This window comes from Salvelinus fontinalis, unplaced genomic scaffold (genome assembly GCF_029448725.1).
Source record: "Salvelinus fontinalis isolate EN_2023a unplaced genomic scaffold, ASM2944872v1 scaffold_0126, whole genome shotgun sequence".
Classification (NCBI taxonomy): Eukaryota; Metazoa; Chordata; class Actinopteri; order Salmoniformes; family Salmonidae; genus Salvelinus; species Salvelinus fontinalis.
Genome location: NW_026600335.1, coordinates 73,622 through 87,500, shown reverse-complemented (window position 1 = coordinate 87,500; position 13,879 = coordinate 73,622). Strand labels below are relative to the sequence as shown.

General features: G+C 51.7%; 1 protein-coding gene across 1 annotated transcript in view; it reads right to left on the bottom strand.

Annotated features, from left to right (window-relative positions):
• LOC129843364 (rho guanine nucleotide exchange factor TIAM1-like) overlaps nucleotides 1-13,879 on the bottom strand; it is a 127,782-nt gene that overhangs the window by 50,066 nt on the left and 63,837 nt on the right. Inside the window, 3 exon segments of the mRNA XM_055912064.1 lie at nucleotides 8,873-8,973; nucleotides 10,562-10,774; nucleotides 12,445-12,531. Of these exon segments, the coding sequence (XP_055768039.1) occupies nucleotides 8,873-8,973; nucleotides 10,562-10,774; nucleotides 12,445-12,531 (401 nt within the window).

The window sequence follows — 13,879 nt, the reverse complement described above, 5'->3', positions numbered from 1 at the left end:
GCCTGAAAGAGCCCAGACTGCCTGAAAGAGCCCAGACTGCCTGAAAGAGCCCAGACTGCCTGAAAGAGCCCAGACTGCCTGAAAGAGCCCAGACTGCCTGAAACCTAGAGAGCAGACTGCCTGAAACCTAGAGAGCAGACTGCCTGAAAGAGCCCAGACTGCCTGAAAGAGCCCAGACTGCCTGAAAGAGCCCAGACTGCCTGAAAGAGCCCAGACTGCCTGAAAGAGCCCAGACTGCCTGAAACCTAGAGAGCAGACTGCCTGAAACCTAGAGAGCAGACTGCCTGAAAGAGCCCAGACTGCCTGAAAGAGCCCAGACTGCCTGAAAGAGCCCAGACTGCCTGAAAGAGCCCAGACTGCCTGAAACCTAGAGAGCAGACTGCCTGAAACCTAGAGAGCAGACTGCCTGAAACCTAGAGAGCAGACTGCCTGAAACCTAGAGAGCAGATTGCCTGAAACCTAGAGAGCAGACTGCCTGAAACCTAGAGAGCAGACTGCCTGAAACCTAGAGAGCAGACTGCCTGAAACCTAGAGAGCAGACTGCCTGAAACCTAGAGAGCAGACTGCCTGAAACCTAGAGAGCAGACTGCCTGAAACCTAGAGAGCAGACTGCCTGAAAGAGCCTAGAGAGCAGACTGCCTGAAAGAGCCTAGAGAGCAGACTGCCTGAAAGAGCCTAGAGAGCAGACTGCCTGAAAGAGCCTAGAGAGCAGACTGCCTGAAAGAGCCTAGAGAGCAGACTGCCTGAAAGAGCCTAGAGAGCAGACTGCCTGAAACCTAGAGAGCAGACTGCCTGAAACCTAGAGAGCAGACTGCCTGAAAGAGCCTAGAGAGCAGACTGCCTGAAACCTAGAGAGCAGACTGCCTGAAACCTAGAGAGCAGACTGCCTGAAACCCAGAGAGCAGACTGCCTGAAAGAGCCTAGAGAGCAGACTGCCTGAAAGAGCCCAGACTGCCTGAAAGAGCCCAGACTGCCTGAAAGAGCCCAGACTGCCTGAAAGAGCCCAGACTGCCTGAAAGAGCCCAGACTGCCTGAAAGAGCCCAGACTGCCTGAAACCTAGAGAGCAGACTGCCTGAAACCTAGAGAGCAGACTGCCTGAAACCTAGAGAGCAGACTGCCTGAAACCAGGCCTAGACAGCAGACTGCCTGAAACCAGGCCTAGAGAGCAGACTGCCTGAAACCTAGAGAGCAGACTGCCTGAAACCTAGAGAGCAGACTGCCTGAAACCTAGAGAGCAGACTGCCTGAAACCTAGAGAGCAGACTGCCTGAAACCTAGACAGCAGACTGCCTGAAACCTAGAGAGCAGATTGCCTGAAACCTAGAGAGCAGACTGCCTGAAACCAGGCCTAGACAGCAGACTGCCTGAAACCAGGCCTAGAGAGCAGACTGCCTGAAACCTAGAGAGCAGACTGCCTGAAACCTAGAGAGCAGACTGCCTGAAACCTAGAGAGCAGACTGCCTGAAACCTAGACAGCAGACTGCCTGAAACCTAGACAGCAGACTGCCTGAAACCTAGAGAGCAGACTGCCTGAAACCTAGAGAGCAGATTGCCTGAAACCTAGAGAGCAGACTGCCTGAAACCTAGAGAGCAGACTGCCTGAAACCTAGAGAGCAGATTGCCTGAAACCTAGAGAGCAGACTGCCTGAAACCTAGAGAGCAGACTGCCTGAAACCTAGAGAGCAGACTGCCTGAAACCTAGAGAGCAGACTGCCTGAAACCTAGAGAGCAGACTGCCTGAAACCAGGCCTAGACAGCAGACTGCCTGAAACCAGGCCTAGAGAGCAGACTGCCTGAAACCTAGAGAGCAGACTGCCTGAAACCTAGAGAGCAGACTGCCTGAAACCTAGAGAGCAGACTGCCTGAAACCTAGAGAGCAGACTGCCTGAAACCTAGACAGCAGACTGCCTGAAACCTAGAGAGCAGACTGCCTGAAACCTAGAGAGCAGACTGCCTGAAACCTAGAGAGCAGACTGCCTGAAACCTAGAGAGCAGACTGCCTGAAACCTAGAGGGCAGACTGCCTGAAACCTAGACAACACACTACCTGAAACCTAGACAGCAGACTGCCTGAAACCTAGAGCGCAGACTGCCTGAAACATAGAGAGCAGACTGCCTGAAAGAGCCCAGACTGCCTGAAAGAGCCCAGACTGCCTGAAAGAGCCCAGACTGCCTGAAAGAGCCCAGACTGCCTGAAAGAGCCCAGACTGCCTGAAAGAGCCCAGACTGCCTGAAAGAGCCCAGACTGCCTGAAAGAGCCCAGACTGCCTGAAAGAGCCCAGACTGCCTGAAAGAGCCCAGACTGCCTGAAAGAGCCCAGACTGCCTGAAAGAGCCCAGACTGCCTGAAACCTAGAGAGCAGACTGCCTGAAACCTAGAGAGCAGACTGCCTGAAAGAGCCCAGACTGCCTGAAAGAGCCCAGACTGCCTGAAAGAGCCCAGACTGCCTGAAAGAGCCCAGACTGCCTGAAACCTAGAGAGCAGACTGCCTGAAACCTAGAGAGCAGACTGCCTGAAACCTAGAGAGCAGACTGCCTGAAACCTAGAGAGCAGACTGCCTGAAACCTAGAGAGCAGACTGCCTGAAACCTAGACAGCAGACTGCCTGAAACCTAGACAGCAGACTGCCTGAAACCTAGAGAGCAGACTGCCTGAAACCTAGACAGCAGACTGCCTGAAACCTAGACAGCAGACTGCCTGAAACCTAGACAGCAGACTGCCTGAAACCTAGAGAGCAGACTGCCTGAAACCTAGACAGCAGACTGCCTGAAACCTAGAGAGCAGACTGCCTGAAACCTAGAGAGCAGACTGCCTGAAACCTAGAGAGCAGACTGCCTGAAACCTAGAGAGAAGACTGCCTGAAACCTAGAGAGAAGACTGCCTGAAAGAGCCTAGAGAGCAGACTGCCTGAAAGAGCCTAGAGAGCAGACTGCCTGAAACCTAGAGAGCAGACTGCCTGAAAGAGCCTAGAGAGCAGACTGCCTGAAACCTAGACAGCAGACTGCCTGAAACCTAGACAGCAGACTGCCTGAAACCTAGAGAGCAGACTGCCTGAAACCTAGACAGCAGACTGCCTGAAACCTAGAGAGCAGACTGCCTGAAACCTAGACAGCAGACTGCCTGAAACCTAGAGAGCAGACTGCCTGAAACCTAGAGAGCAGACTGCCTGAAACCTAGACAGCAGACTGCCTGAAACCTAGACAGCAGACTGCCTGAAACCTAGACAGCAGACTGCCTGAAACCTAGACAGCAGACTGCCTGAAACCTAGACAGCAGACTGCCTGAAAGAGCCTAGAGAGCAGACTGCCTGAAAGAGCCTAGAGAGCAGACTGCCTGAAAGAGCCCAGACTGTCTGAAAGAGCCCAGACTGTCTGAAAGAGCCCAGACTGCCTGAAACCTAGAGAGCAGACTGCCTGACACCTAGAGAGCAGACTGCCTGAAACCTAGAGAGCAGACTGCCTGAAACCTAGAGAGCAGACTGCCTGAAACCTAGAGAGCAGACTGCCTGAAACCTAGAGAGCAGACTGCCTGAAACCTAGACAGCAGACTGCCTGAAACCTAGACAGCAGACTGCCTTGAAAGAGCCTAGAGAGCAGACTGCCTGAAAGAGCCTAGAGAGCAGACTGCCTGAAAGAGCCTAGAGAGCAGACTGCCTGAAAGAGCCTAGAGAGCAGACTGCCTGAAACCTAGAGAGCAGACTGCCTGAAAGAGCCTAGAGAGCAGACTGCCTGAAACCTAGAGAGCAGACTGCCTGAAACCTAGACAGCAGACTGCCTGAAACCTAGACAGCAGACTGCCTGAAAGAGCATAGAGAGCAGACTGCCTGAAACCTAGAGAGCAGACTGCCTGAAAGAGCATAGAGAGCAGACTGCCTGAAACCTAGAGAGCAGACTGCCTGAAAGAGCATAGAGAGCAGACTGCCTGAAAGAGCCCAGACTGCCTGAAACCTAGACAGCAGACTGCCTGAAACCTAGACAGCAGACTGCCTGAAACCTAGACAGCAGACTGCCTGAAACCTAGAGAGCAGACTGCCTGAAACCTAGACAGCAGACTGCCTGAAACCTAGACAGCAGACTGCCTGAAACCTAGACAGCAGACTGCCTGAAACCTAGAGAGCAGACTGCCTGAAACCTAGACAGCAGACTGCCTGAAACCTAGAGAGCAGACTGCCTGAAACCTAGAGAGCAGACTGCCTGAAACCTAGAGAGCAGACTGCCTGAAACCTAGAGAGAAGACTGCCTGAAACCTAGAGAGAAGACTGCCTGAAAGAGCCTAGAGAGCAGACTGCCTGAAAGAGCCTAGAGAGCAGACTGCCTGAAACCTAGAGAGCAGACTGCCTGAAAGAGCCTAGAGAGCAGACTGCCTGAAACCTAGACAGCAGACTGCCTGAAACCTAGACAGCAGACTGCCTGAAACCTAGAGAGCAGACTGCCTGAAACCTAGACAGCAGACTGCCTGAAACCTAGAGAGCAGACTGCCTGAAACCTAGAGAGCAGACTGCCTGAAACCTAGACAGCAGACTGCCTGAAACCTAGACAGCAGACTGCCTGAAACCTAGACAGCAGACTGCCTGAAACCTAGACAGCAGACTGCCTGAAACCTAGACAGCAGACTGCCTGAAAGAGCCTAGAGAGCAGACTGCCTGAAAGAGCCTAGAGAGCAGACTGCCTGAAAGAGCCCAGACTGTCTGAAAGAGCCCAGACTGTCTGAAAGAGCCCAGACTGCCTGAAACCTAGAGAGCAGACTGCCTGACACCTAGAGAGCAGACTGCCTGAAACCTAGAGAGCAGACTGCCTGAAACCTAGAGAGCAGACTGCCTGAAACCTAGAGAGCAGACTGCCTGAAACCTAGACAGCAGACTGCCTGAAACCTAGACAGCAGACTGCCTTGAAAGAGCCTAGAGAGCAGACTGCCTGAAAGAGCCTAGAGAGCAGACTGCCTGAAAGAGCCTAGAGAGCAGACTGCCTGAAAGAGCCTAGAGAGCAGACTGCCTGAAACCTAGAGAGCAGACTGCCTGAAAGAGCCTAGAGAGCAGACTGCCTGAAACCTAGAGAGCAGACTGCCTGAAACCTAGACAGCAGACTGCCTGAAACCTAGACAGCAGACTGCCTGAAAGAGCATAGAGAGCAGACTGCCTGAAACCTAGAGAGCAGACTGCCTGAAAGAGCATAGAGAGCAGACTGCCTGAAACCTAGAGAGCAGACTGCCTGAAAGAGCATAGAGAGCAGACTGCCTGAAAGAGCCCAGACTGCCTGAAACCTAGACAGCAGACTGCCTGAAACCTAGACAGCAGACTGCCTGAAAGAGCCTAGAGAGCAGACTGCCTGAAACCTAGAGAGCAGACTGCCTGAAACCTAGAGAGCAGACTGCCTGAAACCTAGAGAGCAGACTGCCTGAAAGAGCATAGAGAGCAGACTGCCTGAAAGAGCATAGAGAGCAGACTGCCTGAAACCTAGAGAGCAGACTGCCTGAAAGAGCCTAGAGAGCAGACTGCCTGAAAGAGCCTAGAGAGCAGACTGCCTGAAAGAGCCTAGAGAGCAGACTGCCTGAAAGAGCCTAGAGAGCAGACTGCCTGAAAGAGCCTAGAGAGCAGACTGCCTGAAAGAGCCTAGAGAGCAGACTGCCTGAAACCTAGACAGCAGACTGCCTGAAACCTAGACAGCAGACTGCCTGAAAGAGCCTAGAGAGCAGACTGCCTGAAAGAGCCTAGAGAGCAGACTGCCTGAAACCTAGAGAGCAGACTGCCTGAAAGAGCATAGAGAGCAGACTGCCTGAAAGAGCATAGAGAGCAGACTGCCTGAAACCTAGAGAGCAGACTGCCTGAAAGAGCCTAGAGAGCAGACTGCCTGAAAGAGCCTAGAGAGCAGACTGCCTGAAAGAGCCTAGAGAGCAGACTGCCTGAAACCTAGAGAGCAGACTGCCTGAAAGAGCCTAGAGAGCAGACTGCCTGAAAGAGCCTAGAGAGCAGACTGCCTGAAAGAGCCTAGAGAGCAGACTGCCTGAAACCTAGACAGCAGACTGCCTGAAACCTAGACAGCAGACTGCCTGAAAGAGCCTAGAGAGCAGACTGCCTGAAAGAGCCTAGAGAGCAGACTGCCTGAAACCTAGAGAGCAGACTGCCTGAAAGAGCATAGAGAGCAGACTGCCTGAAAGAGCATAGAGAGCAGACTGCCTGAAACCTAGAGAGCAGACTGCCTGAAAGAGCCTAGAGAGCAGACTGCCTGAAAGAGCCTAGAGAGCAGACTGCCTGAAAGAGCCCAGACTGCCTGAAAGAGCCCAGACTGCCTGAAACCTAGAGAGCAGACTGCCTGAAACCTAGAGAGCAGACTGCCTTAAACCTAGAGAGCAGACTGCCTGAAACCTAGAGAGCAGACTGCCTGAAACCTAGAGAGCAGACTGCCTGAAACCTAGACAGCAGACTGCCTGAAACCTAGAGAGCAGACTGCCTTAAACCTAGAGAGCAGACTGCCTGAAACCTAGAGAGCAGACTGCCTGAAACATAGAGAGCAGACTGCCTGAAACCTAGAGAGCAGACTGCCTGAAAGAGCCTAGAGAGCAGACTGCCCTGAAACCTAGAGAGCAGACTGCCTGAAACCTAGACAGCAGACTGCCTGAAACCTAGACAGCAGACTGCCTTGAAAGAGCCTAGAGAGCAGACTGCCTGAAAGAGCCTAGAGAGCAGACTGCCTGAAAGAGCCTAGAGAGCAGACTGCCTGAAAGAGCCTAGAGAGCAGACTGCCTGAAACCTAGAGAGCAGACTGCCTGAAAGAGCCTAGAGAGCAGACTGCCTGAAACCTAGAGAGCAGACTGCCTGAAACCTAGACAGCAGACTGCCTGAAACCTAGACAGCAGACTGCCTGAAAGAGCATAGAGAGCAGACTGCCTGAAACCTAGAGAGCAGACTGCCTGAAAGAGCATAGAGAGCAGACTGCCTGAAACCTAGAGAGCAGACTGCCTGAAAGAGCATAGAGAGCAGACTGCCTGAAAGAGCCCAGACTGCCTGAAACCTAGACAGCAGACTGCCTGAAACCTAGACAGCAGACTGCCTGAAAGAGCCTAGAGAGCAGACTGCCTGAAACCTAGAGAGCAGACTGCCTGAAACCTAGAGAGCAGACTGCCTGAAAGAGCATAGAGAGCAGACTGCCTGAAAGAGCATAGAGAGCAGACTGCCTGAAACCTAGAGAGCAGACTGCCTGAAAGAGCCTAGAGAGCAGACTGCCTGAAAGAGCCTAGAGAGCAGACTGCCTGAAAGAGCCTAGAGAGCAGACTGCCTGAAAGAGCCTAGAGAGCAGACTGCCTGAAAGAGCCTAGAGAGCAGACTGCCTGAAACCTAGACAGCAGACTGCCTGAAACCTAGACAGCAGACTGCCTGAAAGAGCCTAGAGAGCAGACTGCCTGAAAGAGCCTAGAGAGCAGAATGCCTGAAACCTAGAGAGCAGACTGCCTGAAAGAGCATAGAGAGCAGACTGCCTGAAAGAGCATAGAGAGCAGACTGCCTGAAACCTAGAGAGCAGACTGCCTGAAAGAGCCTAGAGAGCAGACTGCCTGAAAGAGCCTAGAGAGCAGACTGCCTGAAAGAGCCTAGAGAGCAGACTGCCTGAAACCTAGAGAGCAGACTGCCTGAAAGAGCCTAGAGAGCAGACTGCCTGAAAGAGCCTAGAGAGCAGACTGCCTGAAAGAGCCTAGAGAGCAGACTGCCTGAAACCTAGACAGCAGACTGCCTGAAACCTAGACAGCAGACTGCCTGAAAGAGCCTAGAGAGCAGACTGCCTGAAAGAGCCTAGAGAGCAGACTGCCTGAAACCTAGAGAGCAGACTGCCTGAAAGAGCATAGAGAGCAGACTGCCTGAAAGAGCATAGAGAGCAGACTGCCTGAAACCTAGAGAGCAGACTGCCTGAAAGAGCCTAGAGAGCAGACTGCCTGAAAGAGCCTAGAGAGCAGACTGCCTGAAAGAGCCCAGACTGCCTGAAAGAGCCCAGACTGCCTGAAACCTAGAGAGCAGACTGCCTGAAACCTAGAGAGCAGACTGCCTTAAACCTAGAGAGCAGACTGCCTGAAACCTAGAGAGCAGACTGCCTGAAACCTAGAGAGCAGACTGCCTGAAACCTAGACAGCAGACTGCCTGAAACCTAGAGAGCAGACTGCCTTAAACCTAGAGAGCAGACTGCCTGAAACCTAGAGAGCAGACTGCCTGAAACATAGAGAGCAGACTGCCTGAAACCTAGAGAGCAGACTGCCTGAAAGAGCCTAGAGAGCAGACTGCCCTGAAACCTAGAGAGCAGACTGCCTGAAACCTAGACAGCAGACTGCCTGAAACCTAGAGAGCAGACTGCCTGAAACCTAGAGAGCAGACTGCCTGAAACCTAGAGAGCAGACTGCCTGAAACCTAGAGAGCAGACTGCCTGAAAGAGCCTAGAGAGCAGACTGCCTGAAAGAGCCCAGACTGCCTGAAAGAGCCCAGACTGCCTGAAACCTAGAGAGCAGACTGTCCAAGTCTGCTTCTTAAATGACACCCTATTCCCTTTATAGCGCACTACGTTTTTTTGACCAGGGTCAATAGGTCAAAGGCAGTATACTATAAAAGCACGTATCTCAAATGGAGCACTCAGAATAAAAGCCTGAAAGCAGGATATTACTCATAGTGAGATATGCTGCATATTGAGATTATTAACAAATCAACACCTCTATCCAAAAAGCAACTCGCATCCCTAACAGAGGAACCACCGGTAGAGACCGCCTCTAGAACAATGTTCAGGGAACATACCATCAACTCCTCACAATCAAATGAAATGTCTGTCTGTTGTATTCCATATCTCAGAATTCACCCGCTTCAAATAAAGGTAAAATGAGAATGAAGATATAAGAGAGTCCTACCTTTCTGCATTGGTCTGCCTCACTGAAGCTCTCAGAGTCATCGTCCAGGCTGTCTCCGGAACTCTCCATCATCAGACCGACCCCGTCATCCAGAATCTCCTCTGGAACAGGAAGAAGGTAAACAGCACATCAGACAGACCATGGTGAAGTAGCTGTCCAGCTAGCATAATAATATCACCGGCAGTCCAAATGGCACCCTAGTCAGTACACTACTTTTGACCCGGGCCCATAAGGTGTAGGCTGTGAATAGGGAATAGGCATTTGGGATGCAGCCCGTACATATCCTGGTTCACAGAGAACACGTCAGTATAGAGGTCTACTGTAACTCACCCTGGTTCACAGAGAACACGTCAGTGTAGAGCAGAGGAGGCTCCTCAGAGGAGGAAGGGGAGGACCCTCCCAGTAACTCACCCTGGTTCACAGAGAACACGTCAGTGTAGAGGTCTACTGTATCTCACCCTGGTTCACAGAGAACACGTCAGTATAGAGGTCTACTGTACCTCACCCTGGTTCACAGAGAACACGTCAGTGTAGAGGTCTACTGTACCTCACCCTGGTTCACAGAGAACACGTCAGTATAGAGGTCTACTGTACCTCACCCTGGTTCACAGAGAACACGTCAGTGTAGAGGTCTACTGTACCTCACCCTGGTTCACAGAGAACACGTCAGTGTAGAGGTCTACTGTAACTCACCCTGGTTCATAGAGAACACGTCAGTATAGAGCAGAGGAGGAAGGGGAGGACCCTCCCAGTAACTCACCCTGGTTTATAGAGAACACGTCAGTGTAGAGGTCTACTGTACCTCACCCTGGTTCACAGAGAACACGTCAGTATAGAGGTCTACTGTACCTCACCCTGGTTCACAGAGAACACGTCAGTATAGAGGTCTACTGTACCTCACCCTGGTTCACAGAGAACACGTCAGTGTAGAGGTCTACTGTAACTCACCCTGGTTCACAGAGAACACGTCAGTATAGAGGTCTACTGTAACTCACCCTGGTTCACAGAGAACACGTCAGTATAGAGGTCTACTGTAACTCACCCTGGTTCACAGAGAACACGTCAGTATAGAGCAGAGGAGGCTCCTCAGAGGAGGAAGGGGAGGACCCTCCCAGTATCTCACCCTGGTTCACAGAGAACACGTCAGTGTAGAGGTCTACTGTAACTCACCCTGGTTCACAGAGAACACGTCAGTGTAGAGGTCTACTGTAACTCACCCTGGTTCACAGAGAACACGTCAGTGTAGAGGTCTACTGTACCTCACCCTGGATCACAGAGAACACGTCAGTGTAGAGGTCTACTGTAACTCACCCTGGATCACAGAGAACACGTCAGTGTAGAGGTCTACTGTAACTCACCCTGGTTCACAGAGAACACGTCAGTATAGAGGTCTACTGTAACTCACCCTGGTTCATAGAGAACACGTCAGTGTAGAGGTCTACTGTACCTCACCCTGGTTCACAGAGAACACGTAAGTGTAGAGGTCTACTGTACCTCACCCTGGTTCACAGAGAACACGTCAGTGTAGAGGTCTACTGTACCTCACCCTGGTTCACAGAGAACACGTCAGTATAGAGGTCTACTGTACCTCACCCTGGTTCATAGAGAACACGTCAGTATAGAGGTCTACTGTAACTCACCCTGGCTCATAGAGAACACGTCTCCTCAGAGGAGGAAGGTCTAACTCACCCTGGCTCATAGAGAAGATGTCTGTGTAGAGGTTTTCCTGTGCGTCAGAGCGTCGGGGGGGCAGGTAACAGATCTGTCGTCGGTCCGTAGAGGGCAGAGTGTTGACGGTCAGGGACAGAGAGGCCTGGGAGAACGCCTCCTTCATGTCCCCGAACTTCAATCTGCACGAGTCCTTCCCATTCAGCTGCAGGATCTCATCCCCCGCATTCAGACCTGGAGGGCCAAGACAGTATATTAGTGAGTGTGTGGAGGTGGGGAGTGTTTCACACGGTCTATACGACACAATATCATATTGTCTCCACTCTTTCCTGGCACCATGAGGTCATTCATTCTCTCTCTCAGCCCCAGGAGTGACCTATTTCTCTCTCTGTGTGACCTGAGAAAGGTCCTCCGCTGAGGTACCGTGCTGCGCCCTCTAACCTGCAGGATGGATCCCCTATGGCACACTGCCACACTGTTAAATGCAGCAGAGACATTATAATGTCAGGGAGATGCCTGTGCACTATATAGGTAATAGGTGTACATTTGGGGAACAAAGACACTTAAATCAGAGTGTGTCGTCAGGTTATTATTCTAATCAGAAGACTTGAGGCTGACGGAGGGCTGTTTTCATTGGTTCCCCTGCACCTTTAATCAAATGAGCCATTAATATGCATTTCAATTCTAAAAAATAAATCACAACTCCCATATTGACCTAGAGAGAGCATTCCCCTAACACACACACACACACACACACACACACACACACACACACACACACACACACACACACACACACACACACACACACACACACAGACACACAGACACACACAGACACAGACACACAGACACAGACACAGACACACACACAGAGAGACACACAGACACAGACAGTGTTATGAATGGCTCATCAGCTGTAATTATATCAGCGTTGATTGTACAGCCTCCCTCTTTTTAGTGGTTTGTATTGAGATGGCTGATGATGAAACCAATCATATGTTATCATCCCACTACCTGTCCTCTCTGTCTGGTTCTGGTCCATCTCCCCACTACCTGCCCTCTCTGTCTGGTTCTGGTCCATCTCCCCACTACCTGCCCTCTCTGTCTGGTTCTGGTCCATCTCCCCACTACCTGCCCTCTCTGTCTGGTTCTGGTCCATCTCCCCACTACCTGCCCTCTCTGTCTGGTTCTGGTCCATCTCCCCACTACCTGCCCTCTCTGTCTGGTTCTGGTCCATCTCCCCACTACCTGCCCTCTCTGTCTGGTTCTGGTCCATCTCCCCACTACCTGTCCTCTCTGTCTGGTTCTGGTCCATCTCCCCACTACCTGCCCTCTCTGTCTGGTCCATCTCCCCACTACCTGTCCTCTCTGTCTGGTTCTGGTCCATCTCCCCACTACCTGTCCTCTCTGTCTGGTTCTGGTCCATCTCCCCACTACCTGCCCTCTCTGTCTGGTTCTGGTCCATCTCCCCACTACCTGCCCTCTCTGTCTGGTCCATCTCCCCACTACCTGCCCTCTCTGTCTGGTTCTGGTCCATCTCCCCACTACCTGTCCTCTCTGTCTGGTTCTGGTCCATCTCCCCACTACCTGCCCTCTCCGTCTGGTTCTGGTCCATCTCCCTACTACCTGCCCTATCCGTCTGGTTCTGGTCCATCTCCCCACTACCTGCCCTCCCTGTCTGGTTCTGGTCCATCTCCCCACTACCTGCCCTCCCTGTCTGGTTCTGGTCCATCTCCCCACTACCTGCCCTCTCTGTCTGGTTCTGGTCCATCTCCCCACTACCTGCCCTCTCCGTCTGGTTCTGGTCCATCTCTAATCATATGGTATCTTCCCACTATAGATGGAGTATGTGTGTTTGAAGGAAATTCATCTGAAGTGAGATGGTGTGTGTGGTAAGGAACCTTTAGCGAAGGCTAATCCTCCCGCCTTCACATCAGTAATGTAGAGCTGCTGCACTGAATCCTCCTCCACTACTGAGATGGAGAACCCTGGAGGAGGGGAGAGACGGAGGAGGGAGGGGAGAGACGGAGGAGGGAGAGACGGAGGGAGAGGAGAGACGGAGGAGGGAGAGACGGAGGGAGAGACGGAGGGAGAGGAGAGACGGAGGGAGAGGAGAGACGGAGGAGGGAGAGACGGAGGAGGGAGAGACGGAGGGAGAAGAGAGACGGAGGGAGAAGAGAGGACAGACGGAGGAGAGAAAGACGGAGGGAGAAGAGAGACGGAGGGAGAGGAGAGGGAGAGGAGGGAGAGGAGAGACGGAGGGAGTGGAGAGACGGCGGGACAGGAGAGACGATGGGAGAGGAGAGGGGAGGCAGAGATGAGAGGGGGGAGGAGATGAGAGACGGAGGAGGGGAATGAGAGGAGAGAGAGGGGGATAAGAGGAGATAGAATCAATTCATTACTCAACGCACATCACCAAATCACCGACAGGGATCAGTCCAACAAATACAAGTAATCTGAGACGTGACTAGAAATCAATAACAGAATACATGACAACACATCTGCTAGTGGAAATATTCTCTCACTGGTGGACATTTACACACTGTATACTACAACATGATTGTAATTGAAAGGGAAGTCGCTTCAGAATTGCATTCTTATCATGTTAAATGATCTGTGAATGTGGACATGTATGAAATAGAGTGCGTCCCAACTGCCACCCTATTCCCTTTATAGTGAAGTGCACTGCTTTTAACCAGGGCTCAAAGTCAAAAGTAGAGCACTATATAAATAACAGGAATCCATTTGGGATGAACACACTGGCATTGCAATTATAATAGATGATGAAACTGTGAGAATGAGATTCATAGGATCCAGGACTCATCCGTACCGTCACCAATCATACAGGACTCATCCTTACCGTCACCAATCATACAGGACTCATCCTTACCGTCACCAATCATCCAGGACTCATCCTTACCGTCACCAATCATCCAGGACTCATCCTTACCGTCACCAATCATCCAGGACTCATCCTTACCGTCACCAATCATCCAGGACTCATCCGTACCGTCACTAATCATACAGGACTCATCCTTACCGTAACCAATCATCCAGGACTCATCCTTACCGTCACCAATCATCCAGGACTCATCCGTACCGTCACCAATCATACAGGACTCATCCTTACCGTAACCAATCATACAGGACTCATCCGTACTGTCACCAATCATACAGGACTCATTCTTACCGTAACCAATCATACAGGACTCATCCTTACCGTCACCAATTATACAGGACTCATCCTTACCGTCACCAATCATCCAGGACTCATCCGTACTGTCACCAATCATACAGGACTCATCCGTACCGTCACCAATCATCCAGGACTCATCC